Genomic DNA, 20,478 nt, shown 5'->3' with positions numbered 1-20,478 from the left:
TAGGTACGTAGTGTGCAGGGGGGATCGGTATGCTATGTAGGGTACGCAGGGTGATATAATATGTGTATGGTGATATAATATGTATATAGTGAGTAGGGTATATAGTGAGTAGGGTATGCAGGGTGACATAATATGTATATAGTGAGTAGGGTACGCAGGGTGATATAATATGTGTATAGTGAGTAGGGTATGCAGGGTGATATGTACCCTACCCACTGTGTGCATACTATAGCACCCTCTGGTATTCTGCTCTTTGTACTATAGTTTTCACCTGCCACTGCAGGAAACACTCCTGAGTAAAAATAGATACGCCAATGGGTGGAGCTAGACACGCCCCTTTGGGTGGAACATGACACGCCCCCTCAACGGCGCTCCTATAATCTCCCTGAAACTACTTTTCAAAAGTAGGCAAGTATGCTACACTAACACAAAGCCTGCCTTCTGCTTAACTCTCACACACTGACACAGCTATGTGTGCTGTCCTGCCAGCATGCCCATCCAGCTCGTGCTGGCACTTGCAGTTCCACAGAAACCATCTGCTGTAGGGAGCTGAGATGAGACACTGGAGGAGGGCATGTGCTGGGAGAGCAGGGCAGAGAGGTGTGTAGCGGCTGCTGCCTCTTGAGGCTAGAACCAAGTGGCCTAAGGGACCTTGCAGGAATACAGGGGAGAGCGTGGACAGCAGGCTATATGGCGCTGCTCCCAGTCACATGACAGCACAGACCTCAGAGTAACGGGGCGTGTCGTATTACGGAACCAATGTGTAAATGAAATGTTCCTGTCGGACTCCTCGAATGATGGACATGCCGGAAGTGGTGTAAATACAGTTGCCTTGGAAACTAAACCGCTGTTATCCTGTGAGTACTGCCAGAGATGGCCGAGGATGCACCAAAGACGGTAACGTGCGCATGGGAGCAAAGGGCTGAATTATGGTGGGCGGCTCTTGTGCCTGCAGGGGTGGGTGTAGGGCGGGAGGCAGAGCGCATCCGATGTCATAGGGCAGGTCGGGGTAATATTTAGTTTTAGGGGAATAATCGTAGCAGAGTGGGGGATGTCTGTCTGCTGGTAGGACGTCTGTCAGTAGTTGGAGAATACTCCTCCCATACATACACGTATAATAACCCAGGGTGTTATTACAGGTGGGATATAATATAATTATTATGTGTGTTATTAAGTGCTGAGCTCACTGATCCGGGATCCGATTAGTGCGCCATCTGTGGATGCTGCTCTGGCTTGGATCTGTGTCACAGTATGGGACATGTCAGCTACACACGCTCTATGTAAAAGTAGCACTAACCCCAGGTCTTGCTATTGATATTGTTTAATAAGTCGTAGCACACATACGTGTTTATGTATAGGTGTATATTTATTTAGGGCCACATCATACAGGTTTACAGTACACACACATGCTCATAAATCAAATTGTTAGTATTGGATATAAATGCCCTGCCTGTCCCTACTTAACACATCTATAGTACTATCGTCAAAATAATTAGTGTGTGATACTTCTACAGATATGCCATTTGGAATCAGTATGGGATCCTGGTGGTCGGAATACAGACACCGGAATCCCGACGGGGGGCGAGCGCAACGCAGCCCCTTGCGGGCTCGCTGCGCTCGCCACGCTGCGGGCATGGTGCCTCGCTACGCTCGGCACATTCATTTATTCTCCCTCTTTGGGTGTCGTGGACACCCACAGAGGGAGAATATGTCGGGATTGTGCCGGTCGGGATCCCGGTGTTGGTATTTCGACCGCCGGGATCCCGTCCGGCAGGATCTTGACCGCATCCCTGCCAGGCCATTTATATTCAATACTAACAACGTGTCTTAGAAGTTACTTTCTATACTTTCACGCGGTTGGCACTACCAATTAATACCTGCCAGCTCTCTAACTGCCTCCACTAGTGAATTATTAATACTAATGTGACTCCGTTTGTTTGTCCAATAGGAGGTAATTGGTTGGGATCCGGTCTGAAGATCGACACTGTCTAGGTCGACAACGTTTAGGTCGACAGTCACTAGGTTGTCAGGGTTTCTAGGCCGACATGTGCTAGGTCGACAGGTCAAAAGGTCGACATGAGTTTTTCAAATTTTTTTTCTTTTTTTGAACTTTTTCATACTTAACGATCCACGTATACTACGACTGGAACGGTAATCTGTGCTGAACGAATCGGTAGCGGAGCGAGGCACCTTGCCCGAAAAATGGCGAGCGAAGCGACATGGTGCACTAATTTGGCTTCCCGGTCACTGTACGCAGAGAACGACACAAAAAAGCCCCCTCATGTCGACATTTTGACCTGTCGACCTAGCACATGTCGACCTAGAAACCCTGTCGACCTAGACACTGTTGATTTGATGATCCACATCCAATTGGTTACATTATAAGTAGGAGATTTCTTACGCCCTTTATTCCAATGATTATATACCCCCATATCTTACTACATACCCAATAAAGGTTATTTATTTATTTTTAATAAAAACATAAATCTTTCCCCCCAAAAAGAGATGTACTTTTATTTTTGCTTTCTTGCAAAAAAAACCTGTTAATTCAGTATTTTTAAATCCTGTTGAGCACCACCAACTCTTCCATATAAACAAAGGGATCATTACCTAATATGAACACACACTGGTAAATACAATAGAACTTTTTTTACCAAAATAATTTTCTACACTGTCTGGTGTATGATCAATACTTACCCTAACTCTCACATTGAGCCTAAAGAAGTTGTCCAGTTGCAGGTGTAGCGCCTTATGCTAATCGTAAGTCAGTTTGCGGAGAATAACTTGCACAGATTTGCACTGCACGTGCCCATAAAGTGTGTACATGCATATGGAAAAAAATCAGACTTGTGTGTATCTAGCACTTTGCACCTCCTTAGAACAGGGGAGGAGGGAAAGGTTTGCAAACACAGGCTAACTACAATAATGTAGTGTTCCTGCTAGGATGCGGGCAAGGCGCAGAGGTGTGGGGCAGTATGGCACTAAGGAGGGGGGCGTGGCCCCACTAGCGTTATCATTGGGGCCAGTGTGGCCTTGTCCTCGTCATCAATGGGGGCGTGCCCAGCCATTTGTGTCATCAATGGGGCTTGCCAATCTGTCCACGTCACTAATGGGGGAGTGCCTATCACTTACAGAGTGCTGAGCTTCCCCCAAGCTCTCCCCTTAATGTGAATACATGCTGTGTGCATGAGCGTGGGATCTATTCATGCGGCGGCAGCACGGCAATGGGCGTGCTGTTTTACCAGGGCGCCACTAAAAGGTCAGGGCGTAGTTTGCCCTTTCAAAATTGGGCAGGGCGTGGCGTCATGCTAAAATAGAGTAGCTTGAACACTATTAATGGCATGTTCACACGAGTGTAACTCATGCACACCTGTAGAAGCACACATATGTTATTGTTAAGAGGTGTACTTTTTGCATCTGTTACAGGACAGGTTCAAATACAAGTTGAGTCTCCCATATCCAAAATGCTTGGAATCAGAAGTATTTTGGATATCGGATTTTTCTCTATTTTGGAATACAGGTTGAGTATCCCATATCCAAATATTCCGAAATACGGACTTTTTTGAGTGAGAGTGAAATAGTGAAACCTTTGTTTTTTGATGGCTCAATGTACACAAACTTTGTTTAATACACAAAGTTATTAATAATATTGTATTAAATGGCCTTCAGGCTGTGTGTATAAGGTGTATATGAAACATAAATGATTTGTGTGAATGTACACACACTTTATTTATTGCACAAAGTTATTAAAAATATTGGCTAAAATTACCTTCAGGCTGTGTGTATCATGTGTATATGTAACATAAATGCATTCTGTGCTTAGATTTAGGTCCCATCACCATGATATCTCATTATGGTATGCAATTATTCCAAAATACGGAAAAATCCGATATCCAAAATACCTCTGGTCCCAAGCATTTTGGATAAGGGATACTCAACCTGTATTTGCATAGCATAATGAAATATCTTGGGGATGGGACCCAAGTATAAACACAAAGTACATTTATGTTTCATATGCACCTTATACACATAGCCTGAAGGTCCATTTTATACAATATTTGTAATAATTTTGTGTATTAAACTAAGTTTGTCTACATTGAACCATCAGAGAGCAAAAGGTGTCACTATCTGTTGCTCGTAAAAAACCTCTATTTCTCTAACGTCCTAGTGGATGCTGGGAACTCCGTAAGGACCATGGGGAATAGCGGGCTCCGAAGGAGGCTGGGCACTCTAGAAAGATTTATGACTACCTGGTGTGCACTGGCTCCTCCCACTATGACCCTCCTCCAAGCCTCAGTTAGATCTTGTGCCCGGCCGAGGTTGGATGCACACTAGGGGCTCTCCTGAGCCCTTAGAAAGAAAGTATAGATTTAGGTTTTTTATTTTCAGTGAGACCTGCTGGCAACAGGCTCACTGCAGCGAGGGACTAAGGGGAGAAGAAGCGAACTCGCCTGCTTGCAGCCGGATTGGGCTTCTTAGGCTACTGGACACCATTAGCTCCAGAGGGATCGACCGCAGGCCCAGTCCTTGGTGTTCGGTCCCGGAGCCGCGCCGCCGTCCCCCTTACAGAGCCAGAAGCAAGAAGAGGTCCGGAAAAACGGCGGCAGAAGACATCAGTCTTCACCAAGGTAGCGCACAGCACTGCAGCTGTGCGCCATTGCTCCTCATGCACACCACACACTCCGGTCACTGATGGGTGCAGGGCGCTGGGGGGGGGGCTCCCTGAGCAGCAATATAAACACCTTGGCTGGCAAAAATACATCACATATAACCCCCAGGGCTATATGGATGTATATTAACCCCTGCCAGGTTCCATAAAAATGCGGGGGAAAAGTCAGCGAAAAAGGGGCGGAGCCTATCTCCTCAGCACACTGGCACCATTTTTCCCTCACAGCTCCGTTGGAGGGAAGCTCCCTGGCTCTCCCCTGCAGTCTACACTACAGAACAGGGTTAAAACAGAGAGGGGGGGCACTAAATTTAGGCGCAGTATAAATTATATAAAAGCAGCTATAGGGGACATAACTCAGTTAGTCCCTGCATTATATAGCGCTCTGGTGTGTGCTGGCATACTCTCACTCTGTCCCCCCAAAGGGCTTTTGTGGGTCCTGTCCTCATTGGAGCATTCCTTGTGTGTGTGCGGTGTGTCGGTACGGCTGTGTCGACATGTTTGATGAGGAGACTTATGTGGAGGCGGAGCAGATGCCGATAAATGAGATGTCGCCCCTGTGGGCCGACACCAGAGTGGATGGATAGGTGGAAGGTATTAACCGACAGTGTCAACTCCTTACATAAAAGGCTGGATGACGTAACAGCTATGGGACAGCCGGCTTCTCAGCCCGCGCCTGCCCAGGCGTCTCAAAGGCCATCAGGGGCTCAAAAACGCCCGCTCCCTCAGATGGCAGACACAGATGTCGACACGGAGTCTGACTCCAGTGTCGACGAGGTTGAGACATATACACAATCCACTAGGAACATCCGTTACATGATCCCGGCAATATAAAATGTGTTACACATTTCTGACATTAACCCAAGTACCACTAAAAACAAAGGGTTTTATGTGTGGGGAGAAAAAGCAGGCAGTGTTTTGTTCCCCCATCAAATGAGTGAATGAAGTGTGAAAAAGCGTGGGTTTCCCCGATAAGAAACTGGTAATTTCTAACAAGTTACTGATGGCGTACCCTTTCCCGCCAGAGGATAAGTTACGCTGGGAGATATCCCCTAGGGTGGATAAGGCGCTCACACGTTTGTCAAGGTGGCACTGCCGTCTTAGGATACGGCCACTTTGAAGGTACCTGCTGATAAATAGCAGGAGGCTATCCTGAAGTCTGTAATTACACACTCCGGTACTAGACTGAGACCTGCAGACTGCTGCAGCGTGGTCTGTACCCCTTTCAAACAGGGATACTATTTTGCGAACATAAGACGTCGTCTTATATATGAGGGATGCACAGAGGAATATTTTGCCGGCTGGCATCCTGAATTATTGCAATGTCCATTCTGTCAGGAGGGTATTGGAGACCCGACACTGGACAGGTGATGCTGACTTTAAAAGGCACATAGAGCCTTATAAGGGTGAGGAATTGGTTGGGGATGGTCTCTGGGACCTCGTATCCACAGCAACAGCTGGGATGAAAATATTTTACCTCAGGTTTCCTCACAGCCTAAGAAACGCACTGTATTATCAGGTACAGTCCTTTCGGCTTCAAAAAAGCAGGCGGGTCAAACGAGGGAAGAGGGAAAAAGCTGCACCAGCAGCCAGTCCCCAGAATAAAAATTCTTCCCCTGCTTCCTCTGAGTCCACCGCATGACGCGGGGGCTCCACAGGCGTAGCCAGGTACGGTGGGGGGCCGCCTCAAAAATTTCAGCGATCAGTGGGCTCGCTCACAGGTGGATCCCTGGATCCTTCAAGTAGTATCTCAGGGGTACAAGCTGGAAGTCGAGGCGTCTTCCCCCCCCGCCGTTTACTCAAATCTGCCTTGCCGACAACTCCCTCAGGCAGGGAGGCTGTGCTAGAGGCAATTCACAAGCTGTATTCCCAGCAGGTGATAGTCAAGGTGCCCCTACTTCAACAAGGACGGGGTTACTATTTCACACTGTTTGTGGTACCGAAACCAGCCGGTTCGGTGAGACCCATTTTAAAATGGAAATCCTTGAACACTTACATAACAAAGTTCAAGATGGAATCGCTCAGGGCGGTTATTGCAAGCCTGGACGAGGGGGATTACATGGTATCCCTGGACATCAAGGATGCTTACCTGAATGTCCCTATTTACCTTCCTCACCAGGAGTACCTCAGATTGTGGTACAGGATTGCCATTACCAATTCCAGACACTACCGTTTGGACTGTCCACGGCACCGAGGGTGTTTACCAAGGTAATGGCAGAAATGATGATACTCCTTCAAAAAAAAGGGAGTTTTTATTTATCCCATACTTGGATGATCTCCTTATAAAGGCAAGGTCCAGGGAGCAGTTACTGGTCGGAGTAGCACTATCTCAGGAGGTGCTACAACAGCATGGCTGGATTCTGAACATTCCAAAGTCACAGCTGGTTCCATCCACTCGCTTACTGTTCCTGGGGATGATTTTGGACACAGAACAGAAAAAAGTGTTTCTCCCGCAGGAGAAAGCCAAGGAGCTGTCATCTCTAGTCAGAGACCTCCTAAAACCAAAAAGGGTATCGGTGCATCGTTGCACACGAGTCCTGGGAAAAATGGTGGCTTCATACGAAGCAATTCCATTCGGCAGGTTCCATGCGAGGACCTTCCCGTGAGACCTCTTAGATAAGTGGTCGGGATCGCATCTTCAAATGCATCAAATGATAACCCTGTCTCCAAGGACCAGGGTGTCTCTACTGTGGTGGATGCAGGGTGCTCATCTTCTAGAGGGCCGCAGTTTCGGCATACAGGACTGGGTCCTGGTGACCACGGATGCCAGCCTTCAAGGCTGGGGAGCAGTCACACAGGGAAGAAACTTCCAGGGCCTATGGTCAAGTCAGGAGACTTCCCTACATATAAATTCTGGAACTGAGGGCCATTTACAATGCCCTAAGTCAGGCAAGACCCCTGCTTCAAAACCAGCCGGTACTGATACAGTCAGACAACATCACGGCAGTCGCCCATGTGACCCGACAGGGCGGCACAAGAAGCAGGATGGCAATGGCAGAAGCCACAAGGATTCTCCGATGGGCGGAAAATCACGTACTAGCACTGTCAGCAGTGTTCGTTCCGGGAGTGGACAACTGGGAAGCAGACTTCCTCAGCAGACACGACCTACACCCGGGAGAGTGGGGACTTCATCCAAAAGTCTTCCTGCTGTTGGTAAACCGTTGGGAAAGGCCACAGGTGGACATGATGGCGTCCCGCCTCAACAAAAAGCTAAGGAGATATTGCGCCAGGTCAAGGGACCCTCAGGCGATGGCTGTGGACGGTCTAGTGACACCGTGGGTGTACCAGTCGGTTTATGTGTTCCCTACTCTGCCTCTCATACCAAAAGTACTGAGAATAATAAGATGGCGAGGAGTAAGAACGATACTCGTGGTTCCGGATTGGCCAAGAAGGGCTTGGTACCCGGAACTTCAGGAAATGATATCAGAGGACCCATGGCCTCTGCCGCTCAGACAGGACCTGCTTCAGCAGGGGCCCTGTCTGTTCCAAGACTTACCGCGGCTGCGTTTGACGGCATGGCGATTGAGCGCCGGATCCTGAAGGAAAAGGGTATTCCGGAAGATGTCATTCCTGCGCTTATTAAAGCCAGGAAAGATGTTACGGCAAAGCATTATAACCGCATGTGGCGGAAATATGTTGCATGGTGCGAGGCCAAAAAGGCCCCAACAGAGGAATTTCCACTAGGTCGATTTCTACATTTCCTGCAAGCAGGAGTGAATATGGGCCTAAGTCTAGGCTCCATTAAAGTACAGATCTCGGCTCTGTCGATTTTCTTTCAAAAAGAATTAGCTTCAGTACCTGAAGTTCAGGCATTGTGAAAGGAGTGCTGCATATTCAGCCCCCGTTTGTGCCCCCTGTGGCACCTTGGGATCTCAACGTGGTGTTGAGTTTTCTTAAAATCACATTGGTTTGAGCCACTAAAAACCGTGGATCTAAAATATCTCACGTGGAAAGTGGTCATGTTATTGGCCTTGGCTTCAGCCAGGCGAGTGTCAGAATTGGCGGCTTTATCATGTAAAAGCCCTTATCTGATTTTCCATATGGATAGGGCAAAATTGAGGACTCGTCCCCAATTTCTTCCTAAGGTGGTGTCAGCGTTTCACCTGAACCAGCCTATTATGGTGCCGGCGGCTACTAGTGAATTGGAGGACTCCAAGTTGCTAGACGTTGTCAGGGCCCTGAAAATATATGTTTCCAGGACGGCTGGAGTCAGAAACTCTGACTCGCTGTTTATCCTGTATGCACCCAACAAGCTGGGTGCTCCTGCTTCTAAGCAGTCTATTGCTCGCTGGATTTTAGTACAATTCAGCTTGCACATTCTGTGGCAGGCATACCACAGCCAAAATCTGTAAATGCCCATTCCACAAGGAAGGTGGGCTCATCTTGGGCGGCTGCCCGAGGGGTCTCGGCTTTACAACTTTGCCGAGCAGCTACTTGGTCAGGGGCAAACACATTTGCAAAATTCTACAAATTTGATACCCTGGCTGAGGAGGACCTGGAGTTCTCTCATTTGGTGCTACAGAGTCATCCGCACTCTCCCGCCCGTTTGGGAGCTTTGGTATAATCCCCATGGTCCTTACGGAGTTCCCAGCATCCACTAGGACGTTAGAGAAAATAAGAATTAACTCACCGGTAATTCTATTTCTCGTAGTCCGTAGTGGATGCTGGGCGCCCATCCCAAGTGCGGATTGTCTGCAATACTTGTAAATAGTTATTGTTAACTAAAGGGTTATTGTTGAGCCATCTGTTGAGAGGCTCAGTTGTTTTCATACTGTCAAACTGGATATAGTATCACGAGTTGTACGGTGTGATTGGTGTGGCTGGTAAGAGTCTTACCCGGGATTCTAAATCCTTCCTTATTATGTCTGCTCGTCCGGGCACAGTGTCCTAACTGAGGCTTGGAGGAGGGTCATAGTGGGAGGAGCCAGTGCACACCAGGTAGTCATAAATCTTTCTAGAGTGCCCAGCCTCCTTCGGAGCCCGCTATTCCCCATGGTCCTTACGGAGTTCCCAGCATCCACTACGGACTACGAGAAATAGAATTACCGGTGAGTAAATTCTTAATATTTCTGATTATTTCATATTTTGGATATGGGAGACACAACCTGTACGCTGTAATGATGATGGCCACTTGATGCAATTCAGGACGCTTCTTGAGATGTGTTTGCCTTTGCAAATAGACTATTTTTGTGTGCATGCATTTTCTTTCATACACCCATTTAGTGATCAACTCAGCATCAGCCCGATAGGGTTCTGGTTCTTCTCATTTAGAAGCATTAGTGGAACTCAACCCTTCAATTACAAATCTGCAACCCGCAAGGCTTCCACTAAATTCATTACTTTAGGTAAGCTCCTTCAAGGTCTTGCAGAGGCTTTGGTGCTCTTGGTGAAGGGATTATGGTGTCCAGCTTGCTGACTGTTATGGTGTGTACACACTGTGAGATTTTTTTCTTACGATTTTGACTATATAGTCAAAATCGTAAGAAAAGTTAGTGCAGATCGCAAGGTGAAATTCACCTTGCGATCCCGATTCGATGCCGATGCGCGGACCCGCGTCGTCGGCATCGCAAGAATAGAGAGACTGTGCAGGCAAGTAAATTTTGACTATCTCTATAGAAGTGATAGTCAAAATTGACACTTAGCCAAAATCACACATAGTCAGTATCGCAAGGACATAATGAGTGTGCTTGCGATACTGACTATGTGCCGACCTGGCCCCTGTCGCATAGTGAGAATCAGGCATAGCCCGAATCGATCCAATCTTCCCATCCAAAACCTCTGCATATTCTCTGAGCAACTATCCATGAAGAACTGAATAAGGCCAGCATTGGTGGGCTTCTTATCCTTAACAGTGTGGGCTCCACATTTAGGAAAATCAGAGTTTAATGGATCTGTGATCAGACATCTGCTGCAAAACAGGAAATACTTTGTAACTGTGTTCATAGGCAATTATTTACTTAAGTTGAAGGAGAGACCAAGTATCACAAACAAAAATAGGTCTGCATGTGTACTCGCCAACAAAAATAAAACAAATACAATCGTGTGATGTTCAGTTTACAACCATGTACAAAGCTGGTGCACAGCAAAAGGAGGCGCCATACCCATAGCTGACAATTATGTGTTTACTTTGAAAGCAGAATTAGGAGTATAGGCAGACTTTCATAATATGGACATCCTTCTTTGATATACACCACTTTTCATAAATACCATAACTAGGTGAAGCCATTTATGGACTAGCTGTGACAGCTACCATATGTCCCAGCATGCCAAAATAGCCACTGGTTGATATATATACTCGAGTAAATGTATACAGGTTGAGTATCCCTTATCCAAAATGCTCGGGACCAGAAGTATTTTGGATATTGGATTTTTCCGTATTTTGGAATAATTGCATCCCATAATGAGAGAACACGGCGATGGGACCCAAGTCTAAGCACAGAATGCATTTATGTTTCATATACACCTTATACACACAGCCTGAAGGTCATTTTAGCCAATATTTTTAATAACTTTGTGTATAAAACAAAGTTTGTTTACATCGAGACATCAGAAAACAAAGGTTTCACTATCTCACTCAACAAATTCCGTATTTCGGAATATTTGGATATGGGATACTCAACCTGTATTATACTTTTTGATATCTACAGAACTCCTGTTTCCACCTTGCATTCACAGTCTGTAATACTGCAGATCACGTAGGGCCCGCTGAAACATAGAGGTTGTTTCAGCAGTACCTCCTCACATTCCCCCATCCTTACACTAGTAGCTTGTTTTTTGATTCCATATTAGTCCATGTCAGGTTTTTTTTTTCAAAGGATCACTGCGCCCCTTTGACACATATTCTCAGGTCTGCGGTTGTGTACTACAGGCGAGCTAGTCCATCCGCTCTGCTTTTCTACTGCAGAGAATCAACCACAGCAGGGTCTCACCTGGAATTTTTTCCGATATGCCAGTGGGCCAGACTATGCAGGTAACCTGGATGGTCTATTGCCTACAGTACATTTTATTGGTATAATTTAAAAAAAAAAAAAAAAGCTTTAAAAAACAAATGAATCATCTGGTGTTTAAACTTTTTTTTATTTTTTTATTCCCTGCACACAAAGTAATGTAAAATGATAAAATGCTGTCGGATACCCTTTGAGGTAGTGCTTTTGGATGGCAGACCCCATCTGTAAAGTCATGCATCATGTGACGTACTGTAAAGCCAGCAGAGGATGAATTCCCACATTTATGTTTCATTATGTTAGGAATCAGTTGTTGTATTTGTTTCATTTAGAGTTTAGCTGATTTAAGTTTAAAATTACATCCTAATTATAATTATTAATGGAGACATATCCTCTTTAGACTTGTACCCCTTTCACACCGCAAATGGCGGATCCCACCTGGGAATTGGAAATGGGTCCTTCCCGGGTGTGATCCGGCATTGGACGCTACAGCTGGCTTCCCTGACCCGGTAATGTGCCGGGTGTGGGGCAGAGGTAGAGGCTGCGCTGGGAGATGAGCTCATCTCCGCGCCGCCTCTCCCTATCTAGTGAACGGATCCCGGGTCGCATCGACCCGTGAATCCGTTTACACTGCCACTGATCAGGTATTCAACCCGGGAATAACACTACTTTATTCCCGGGTTGAATTAGCGGGTTGCAGGCACATATTAAAATACATAAAGCTTTTAAAACCATCAAAATCTCTCATGTTTTACAGTGTACGGTAGGATGTTAATTTTAAATAATGAACCTAAGACACACATTAGAGCCAGTGAAATATTTATGTTTACAGGCTATTCCAATAAACCTACATAGAACCATAGAGACGCAGTGTGGAAATTTGGACCTAAAAATATATTATGGACTTTTGAAGAGTGTAGAATGTCTGCAGACACATTTGTTCTGTTTAATGTTGTATTGAACTTTTTTGCAAAACATTTTTATGTTGCACTTATAACACTCACTATATATTCGGTTAATTGTCGTTGAACAGGTCCCACCAGACTCTACAAGCTTGAGAAAATCTCGCATTAAAAAAGGTGCACATCTAACTTGTCCCTTTCTTCTGTATTAATTGTTTGCTGCAGTTATAGAAATATCGAGCAACCTCTTATACGTGGGGTAAGAGTCTAGGGGGTAATTCAGACCTGATCGCAGCAGCAAATTTGTTAGCAGTTGGGTAAAACGGGTGTAGTACTGCTGACCGGCGGTCAGGAGACCGCCGGTCAGCTTACCGACACCGGGATCCCGGCAGCATACCGACGCCGGGATCCCGGCAGCATACCGACGCCAGGATCCTGGCGGGGAAGGGCGAGTGCAGCAAGCCCCTTGCGGGCTCGCTGCGCTCGCCACGCTGCGGGCTCGGGTGGAAATAGTCCCTGTTGGTCGGCATGCCGACCATCGGGATAGTGAGCCGTCGGGCTGGTGGAGGAGGTCATGTGACTGTCGGTCAGCTGACCGGCGGTCACATGAATACCACCCGGGTAAAACCATGTGCACTGCAGGGTGGGGGTGGGGGGGCAGATATAACATGCAGAGAGAGTTAGATGTGGATGGATTATTTTGTTTCTGTGCAGGGTAAATACTGGCTGCTTTATTTTTACACTGCAATTTAGATTTCAGTTTGAACACACTCCACCCAAATCTAACTCTCTCTGCCCATGTTATATCTGCCCCCCCCCCCCTATATCTGCCCCCCCCCCCTGCAGTGCACATGGTTTTGCCCAACTGCTAACACATTTGCTGCTAAAATCAGGTCTGAATTACCCACTAATCTCGGACTGTAATCTTCCCTCTACCCATTAGATGGGTGGTAACCTAACTGCAATAACCATCAAAGTTATTGAGTATGTAAAGTCATTGTCCATATGGAATATTTAATAAATGGAAAATAGGAGACAGTCACAACATTATTAAAGTGAACTAATGCAAACTGAATGAAATAATGAGCAAATACAAAAATACAGATTATTTTGCTGTATTAAATATTATTTTTTCCATGTTACTGTAGATCCCTGTTAAACCATTATGTATGTATGTATGTATGTATGTTTTGTATAATATATGTACTGTAACAAGTATATAAACTACTCTGTATGATAATGCTAATATTAAAACTATTATAAAGCATAGCCCAGTAATAATCTTGTTCTCTGTGAATGACAAACTTTTATTTGAAATGTTTATTTTGTAAGTATATTTAGAAACTACTTTGGTATTGCATAGCTCCAAGGATAACCCATTATGACACTATTTTAAAACAAGATATATAATTTAGATGGTACTTTTTGTTTAAATACTCTAATGTCCCAGATCTGTTTTTTTGAGGGGCATTCAGATCTGATCGTAGATGTGCTAAATTTAGCACATCTATGATCAGTTTCTCAGACACGCGGGGGGACGCCCAGCAAAGGGTAGAGAAAATTGTGGTGGTGTGGACTAGATGGCGCTATCGTTCAAGCAGTGATGGTGAATAGGAGAGTGCTAGACAAATACTTAGCTGTGCCCAGCAAAGGGTAGTCCGCCCCGCATATCTGGCCCTACCCACCCCGCAAGGGTGCAAAAGCATCACACAGCGGCGATGCTTTTGCACCCACTGAGTAGCTCTCTGCCAGCGCTGGCAGGCCGCTACACGTCGCGTCCCGGGTCGCATCGGTGTGATGTCACGCAGCTGCCGCGGCCCGCCTCTGCAACGGTCCGGACATGCCTCCATTGTTCGGACCGCGCCCCACCAGTGGCGTTCTAACGTCGTTGGCACCCACCCCGCAACCGCAGCCCAGAGATGCTTTTAGCATCTCACTTGGCTCCTGGGGTGCGTGTGCGCACTCCACACAAGGATTCAGACTGCGATCGCTGCCGCTACAGCGATCCAGTCTGAATTAGCTTCTTTGTCCCATGTTACACCAAGCAGATGAGGTATGGGATGCTTTACAAAGTCTGCTAAGAATAAGGAGACGTTCCCTCTGTAGATAAAGTATCATGAGTAGACATTTAAGTAAATTTACATTTTATTGGGTAAATTTACTAAAGCTTCCAAAAATGAAAAGTGGTGATGTTGCCCATAGCAACCAGTCCAAGTCTGTCTATCATTTTATAGGATGCGATAGAGAAATGATAGACAGAATCTGATTGGTTGCTATGGGCAACATCACCACTTTTCATTTTAAGAAGCTTTAGTAAATTTACATCTAAGAATGACATGCTTAACTTTCAGTATTATAGGTGTAACATAGGTTGTGAAGTTCACAAAACTGTTGTGACATGGTTAATGTGCTGGAATCATATTCTGCACTTTCATAGTTTAATGAGGGTAGGGCATTTCATTTACTGTATAAGAAAGGGTATTTCATAATTTCATAGTTAGTTTCTTTCTAAACATGTCTAGCACTAACAGGTATTTTCTTCATCACTCCTAGGTTAGTTTCCGGGTAAATGTAGTTGTTTTCAATTAAATCACCCATCATCTTTCACAGCCCCGGATCTACCTATCCTGGAAAGGCGCAACTGGCTTATCCACCTGCACTATGTTCGAAAGGATTACGAGGCTTGCAAGGTGAGGCGTGTGTATGTATGTGTTTGTGTATGTGTGTGTGTGTGTGTGTATATATATATATATATATATATATATATATATATATATATATATATATATATATATATATACTCGAGTATAAGTTGACCCGAATATAAGCCGAGGCACCTAATTTCACCACAAAAACCTGGGAAAACTTATTGACTCGAGTATAAGCCTAGGGTGGGAAATGCAGCTCTAGCCGTACACAGCCCTCATACTGCCAGATATACCCCCACAGTGCCAGATATGCCCCACAGTGCCAGATGTGCCAGATATGCACTCATGCTGCCAGATATGCCCCACAGTGCCAGATATGCCCTCATGCTTCCAGATATGCTCCACAGTGCCAGATATGCCCTCATGCTGCCAGATATGCCCCACAGTGCCAGTTACTTACCCTCCGTCGCTCCCGCGCTGTCTTCTAAAGGAGGGACACGGAGGGCACAGCACGCGCCTCTCCTGTGTCCCTCCTGCGTCTCCGGCGTGTGTGTGTGTTAAAGAAGTGCCGGTTCGTGCACTTCCTTTAACACACACACACGCCGCCGGAGATGCAGGAGGGACAAAGGAGAGCCGCGCGCTGTGCCCTCCGTGTCCCTCCTAAATACTGACTCAAGTATAAGCCGAAGGGGCTTTTTCAGCACAAAAAACAGTGCTGAGAAAGTCGGCTTATACTCGAGTATATACGGTAATTAACTATTATTTTTTTTATTATTATTTTTTTTTCCTCTTTTTTTTTTTTATGACATTGTTTTTGATCATAAGACTATTATATTTCTCCAGGCTGTGATTAAGGAGCAGCTGCAGGCAACAGAAGGAGTGTGTGAATATGCAGTATATGTACAAGGTGAGACAGACTACACCACCACAGAGTATATTAGCAATGCTTTCTGTGTGATGGTGGTGATCACCACCTTACTGCATAATGTGATATTTATGTGTGTCTAGTTTCTGTATTCCTCTAATCCTCCCCTTGCACAATTCTACCCCTCTATTTGCTCTTATTTTCTTCTGTTCATCCATATTCTTTTACCACTGTTACTGTTTGCATCTCAATCTCTTTGTCTCTTGATATTTTTTTCTTTCTAGCATTACTCCTAAGATTGGAGGGGAAAATCCAGGAATCTCTAGAACTTTTCCAGACTTGTGCAATCTTAAACCCGACCAGTGTTGATAACCTGAAACAAGTGGCGCGATCACTGTGAGATTGCTGGCAATGATCTCTAGCTCTGATAACCTATACCCTTTGTTGGTCCTTTATTGTGTCTTTCCTTCATAAGTTCTGAGTTTTGTTCTGCTCTTTACCTAATTTTATTATTTTGTTTTAATGCGTTTTTCGCGTCCATTCGCTCTGCTTTTACGCAAAGATAAAGCAATGGCCCCTAGATTTGTGCCATTTAAGATATGGCTGAGAAGGAGTGACATATCTATATTGCAAAGTAACATATAAATATAGAATATACAGTATATATGGAATGTGCTTAAGATTAGTAAATGTGTACTCTACTCCTACATTGAATAATAAACAAGTCTTGAACTGTGTTATGCTAAAATAAATACATTTAATTATATTCAATTTAAACTATTGCTATAACTTTAGAGGGATTTTTTGTACGTTCCATAATATATAGCTATACCTTAATTGTATTGTTCTAGAGTGGGATTCATATACCATTCGGCTGTCTGATCCACATTTGAGACACTAGTATTAAACTATTTATTTTATTTTAAAGAAATACACAATTACTGAAAAGTGATACCATAATGGAAATGGTTTTCTTATCTAACATTAGGAAATCACCCGAGCTATCACATACAGTCTTCAGATGTCCTGTTTAATGACTGATATAGAGGTCACTGCATTTAAATGTAAAAGTATTGACCAGAACATATTTTGTATATACCTACTACACGTTTTTTGTTTTATTCTTTCAACCATTAAAACTTAATCAGGTTAATGGTAATAACTCCTCTTTATTTACCTCTCTTCATTGTGCTGTTTGTTATCCTTTCTCCATCTTCCTATCTTCTCATTAATTTTCCTTTCAGGTTCTTACTTGGGAAGCACAGAGCAGCAGTTGAGGTTTACATTGAGGCAGCAAGACTCAATAATAAGGATTGGGTACGACCAAACTTCTCCCAACATACTCATTTTAAGTGTTCTAAAAGTCACTAGGATTAAAGACTTCAAGATAAAAACTAATAAATATATATATATATATATATATATATATATATATATATATATATAAACAAATCTAGAAAACCACAGCACTCGCCACCCCAGAAGCGGGGTGCAATATCTGCACTCACCACTCATAGGGTGGGGTGCATGCAGCCCATGGCCACCAACCCAAATATATACAAACAGAAAGGTGGTATCTTGGCGAGCGGTATGCAGGCTTCCGTGCATTGGACAATTCACTAACTAAACCCCCATCATTTATTTATTGATGTTGTGAGGATAAGTGAGCTTGCTATGGTGAGTGCTGAACTTTCTGTTTGTGTATATATATATATATATATATATATATATATATATATATATATATATATATATATAATATAATATACACAGTCGTGCAAGAAAGCCCACCACCATCCACTACTTGCTGATCTGTAAGGAGGAATGGACCAAAATTCCTCCAAGCCAATGTGCAAGTCTGATCAACCGTTTCAGAAACTTTTGATTGCAATCACTGCTACTCAAGATTAAATCCCAGAGGTTCACATACTTTTTTTTTTTTTAATGAAAACAAATCATTTTGCTCATTTTATGAATGAAAAAGTGTATTAATTTGTGTTATTTAATTTATTGGGTCCTCTTCATCTGTTTTTATGTCTTACATGAAGATCTGAGGGGAAATGTAATAAGGTGTGATAATCAGAAAGTGGCAGTCATTTACATGGCAATACAGCTTGATTTTGCCATGTAAATGGTTAGCACTTTACAAAAAAAAAAAAGTGGAGAGCTCTCTCACAATCTCTCACTTCCTGATTCTCACACAGTATTACATTTCCCCCCTGGACACATTTAAGATCACATTTATGCAGACATTAAAAAAATTCCTAAGGGTTCACAAATTTTCTAGCACTACTAGATGTAGAAATAATATTTGTCAGATTTTCAACTGATGTCATGTAGGCACAAGCATCCTAGTAAAGTGCTACTGCTGCGTCTCATTTTTAGTGTGTCTTATTTTACTTTTATTCTGTTTAGGAGATATGTTACAATTTGGGCGTTTGTTACCTGTATTTGAAAGACCTGAGCAAGGTAGGAGATCTAAAATGAATTAAATGTTGACAAAATATAATGGTCATGAAACGCTCGTATTTTTTATGGGATTATGCAGTACATGCACAGCAGTGCCTGCACAGTGGTGCCTCTCTGCAGCTAGGGACCCCTGACGCCATGTTTGGGCTAGTCCCAGCCTCACAAAGGACGGGATGGTTAGAGTTGTGCATTAGGGTTACCCATACTTATCTCTAGAAGCACAGCCGGATCCGCCGGACCAGGACGTAACCGCTGGAGCCATGATATCCGCCACACCAGGTAACTCCCAACCAGACCACCAGGGACATTTTGTCGACATTCTCATAATGTCAGCATTTCATCAGTGTGGACATGATTGTCAACGCTGACATTTCAGCCATATTGGGGTATATGCAATAGCGGGCGAATTCGCGGCAATTATCGCCGTTTTTTCAATTCGACCAAATTCGCCAGGTGAATTCCGGAAGGTGGCTTCCGGAATTCACCATATGCAATGAAAAACGGATTCGCCAGAGTCGCGGGCGAAAATCGGCCGATTTGGCGGATTTTGCCGCGATTTTAAAAAACGGGAAAAAACGGGGAAAAACCCGAAAAAAAAATGGCGTGGGGTCCCCCCTCCAAAGCATAACCAGCCTCGGGCTCATCGAGCTGGTCCTGGTTCTAAAAATGCAGGGGAAAAATCGGCCAGGGATCCCCCGTATTTTTAAAACCAGCACCGGGCTCTGCGCCTGATGCTGGTGCCAAAAATACGGGGGACAAAAAGAGTAGGGGTCCCCCGTATTTTTAACACCAGCATCGGGCTCCACTAGCTGGACAGATAATGCCACAGCCGGGGGTCACTTTTATGCCGTGCCCTGCGGCCGTGGCATCAAATATCCAACTAGTCACCCCTGGCCGGGGTACCCTGGGGGAGTGGGGACCCCTTCAATCAAGGGGTCCCCCCCCCCCCAGCCACCCAAGGGCCAGGGGTGAAGCCCGAGGCTGTCCCCCCCCATCCAATGGGCTGCGGATGGGAGGGCTGATAGCCTTTGTGTTAAAAAAAAAGATATTGTTTTTTCCATTAGTACTGCAAGTCCCAGCAAGCCTCCCCCGCAAGCTGGTACTTGGAGAACCACAAGTACCAGCATGCGGGAGAAAAACGGGCCCGCTGGTACCTGTAGTACTACTGGGAAAAAAATACCCAAATAAAAACAGGACACACACACCTTGATAGTAAAACTTTATTTCATACGCCGACACACACATACTTGCCTGTGTTGACACGCCGACTGCAACGATCTCCGACGATCCGAGGGTACCTGTCAAAAAATTATACTCACCTTCCAGCGTCCAGAGGTCCAGGTCCAGAGGTAAATCCACGTACTTTGTAAAAAAACAAACCGAACACGATCCACCGGACTAATGAAAGGGGTCCAATGTTTTCACATTAGACTCCTTTCCCCGAATGCCGGGACATCACGTGACTCCTGTCACTGATGTCCCTTCAGCCAATCAGGAAGCGCTACTGCCGTGGCGCTCACCTGATTGGCTGGACGCCGTCTGTACTCTGACAGCGCCTCGCAAAGCCGCTCCATTACTTTCAATGGTGGGAACTTTGCGGCTAGCGGTGGGGTCACCCGCCGGTCAGCCGCTGACCGGCGGGTGACCTCACCGCTAGCCGCTAAGTTCCCACCATTGAATATAATGGAGGGAGCTGTGCGATGCGCTGTCACAGCGATCAGCCAATCAGGTGAGCGCAACGAAGTTGCGCTTCCTGATTGGCTTAGAGACCTGTCAGTGACAGCTGTCACTGACAGGTCTCAATCGTGGAAAGGTGTCCCATGTGTCAGCATGGGACCCCTTTCAGTCCGTTCTGGAGCGGGTATTTGCGTTTTCTTTTTTTGCCAAGTACGTGGATTTATCTCTGGACCCTGAGGTGAGTATATTGAACTTTGCTTTTCAGGTATCCGTGGATTCTACATGGAGAAGAGGACCGATGTCGGCG

General features: G+C 45.0%; 1 protein-coding gene across 2 annotated transcripts in view; it reads left to right on the top strand.

Annotated features, from left to right (window-relative positions):
- Nucleotides 1-574: 574 nt before the first annotated feature.
- The window catches only part of BBS4 (Bardet-Biedl syndrome 4), a 72,616-nt gene continuing 52,712 nt past the window's right edge, over nucleotides 575-20,478 (top strand). The window contains exons 1-7 of one of the 2 annotated variants that reach the window (XM_063926485.1): nucleotides 575-897; nucleotides 12,644-12,689; nucleotides 15,123-15,202; nucleotides 16,004-16,067; nucleotides 16,310-16,421; nucleotides 17,270-17,342; nucleotides 18,441-18,494. In XM_063926485.1, coding sequence (XP_063782555.1) covers nucleotides 874-897; nucleotides 12,644-12,689; nucleotides 15,123-15,202; nucleotides 16,004-16,067; nucleotides 16,310-16,421; nucleotides 17,270-17,342; nucleotides 18,441-18,494 — 453 coding nt within the window. In that variant the 5' untranslated portion in view covers nucleotides 575-873. The other variant, XM_063926486.1, reaches the window with a different exon arrangement.

Source organism: Pseudophryne corroboree, chromosome 6, assembly GCF_028390025.1.
Source record: "Pseudophryne corroboree isolate aPseCor3 chromosome 6, aPseCor3.hap2, whole genome shotgun sequence".
Classification (NCBI taxonomy): Eukaryota; Metazoa; Chordata; class Amphibia; order Anura; family Myobatrachidae; genus Pseudophryne; species Pseudophryne corroboree.
Note: the sequence above shows the minus strand (reverse complement) of the source record. Positions and strands in the feature narration are given on the sequence as shown.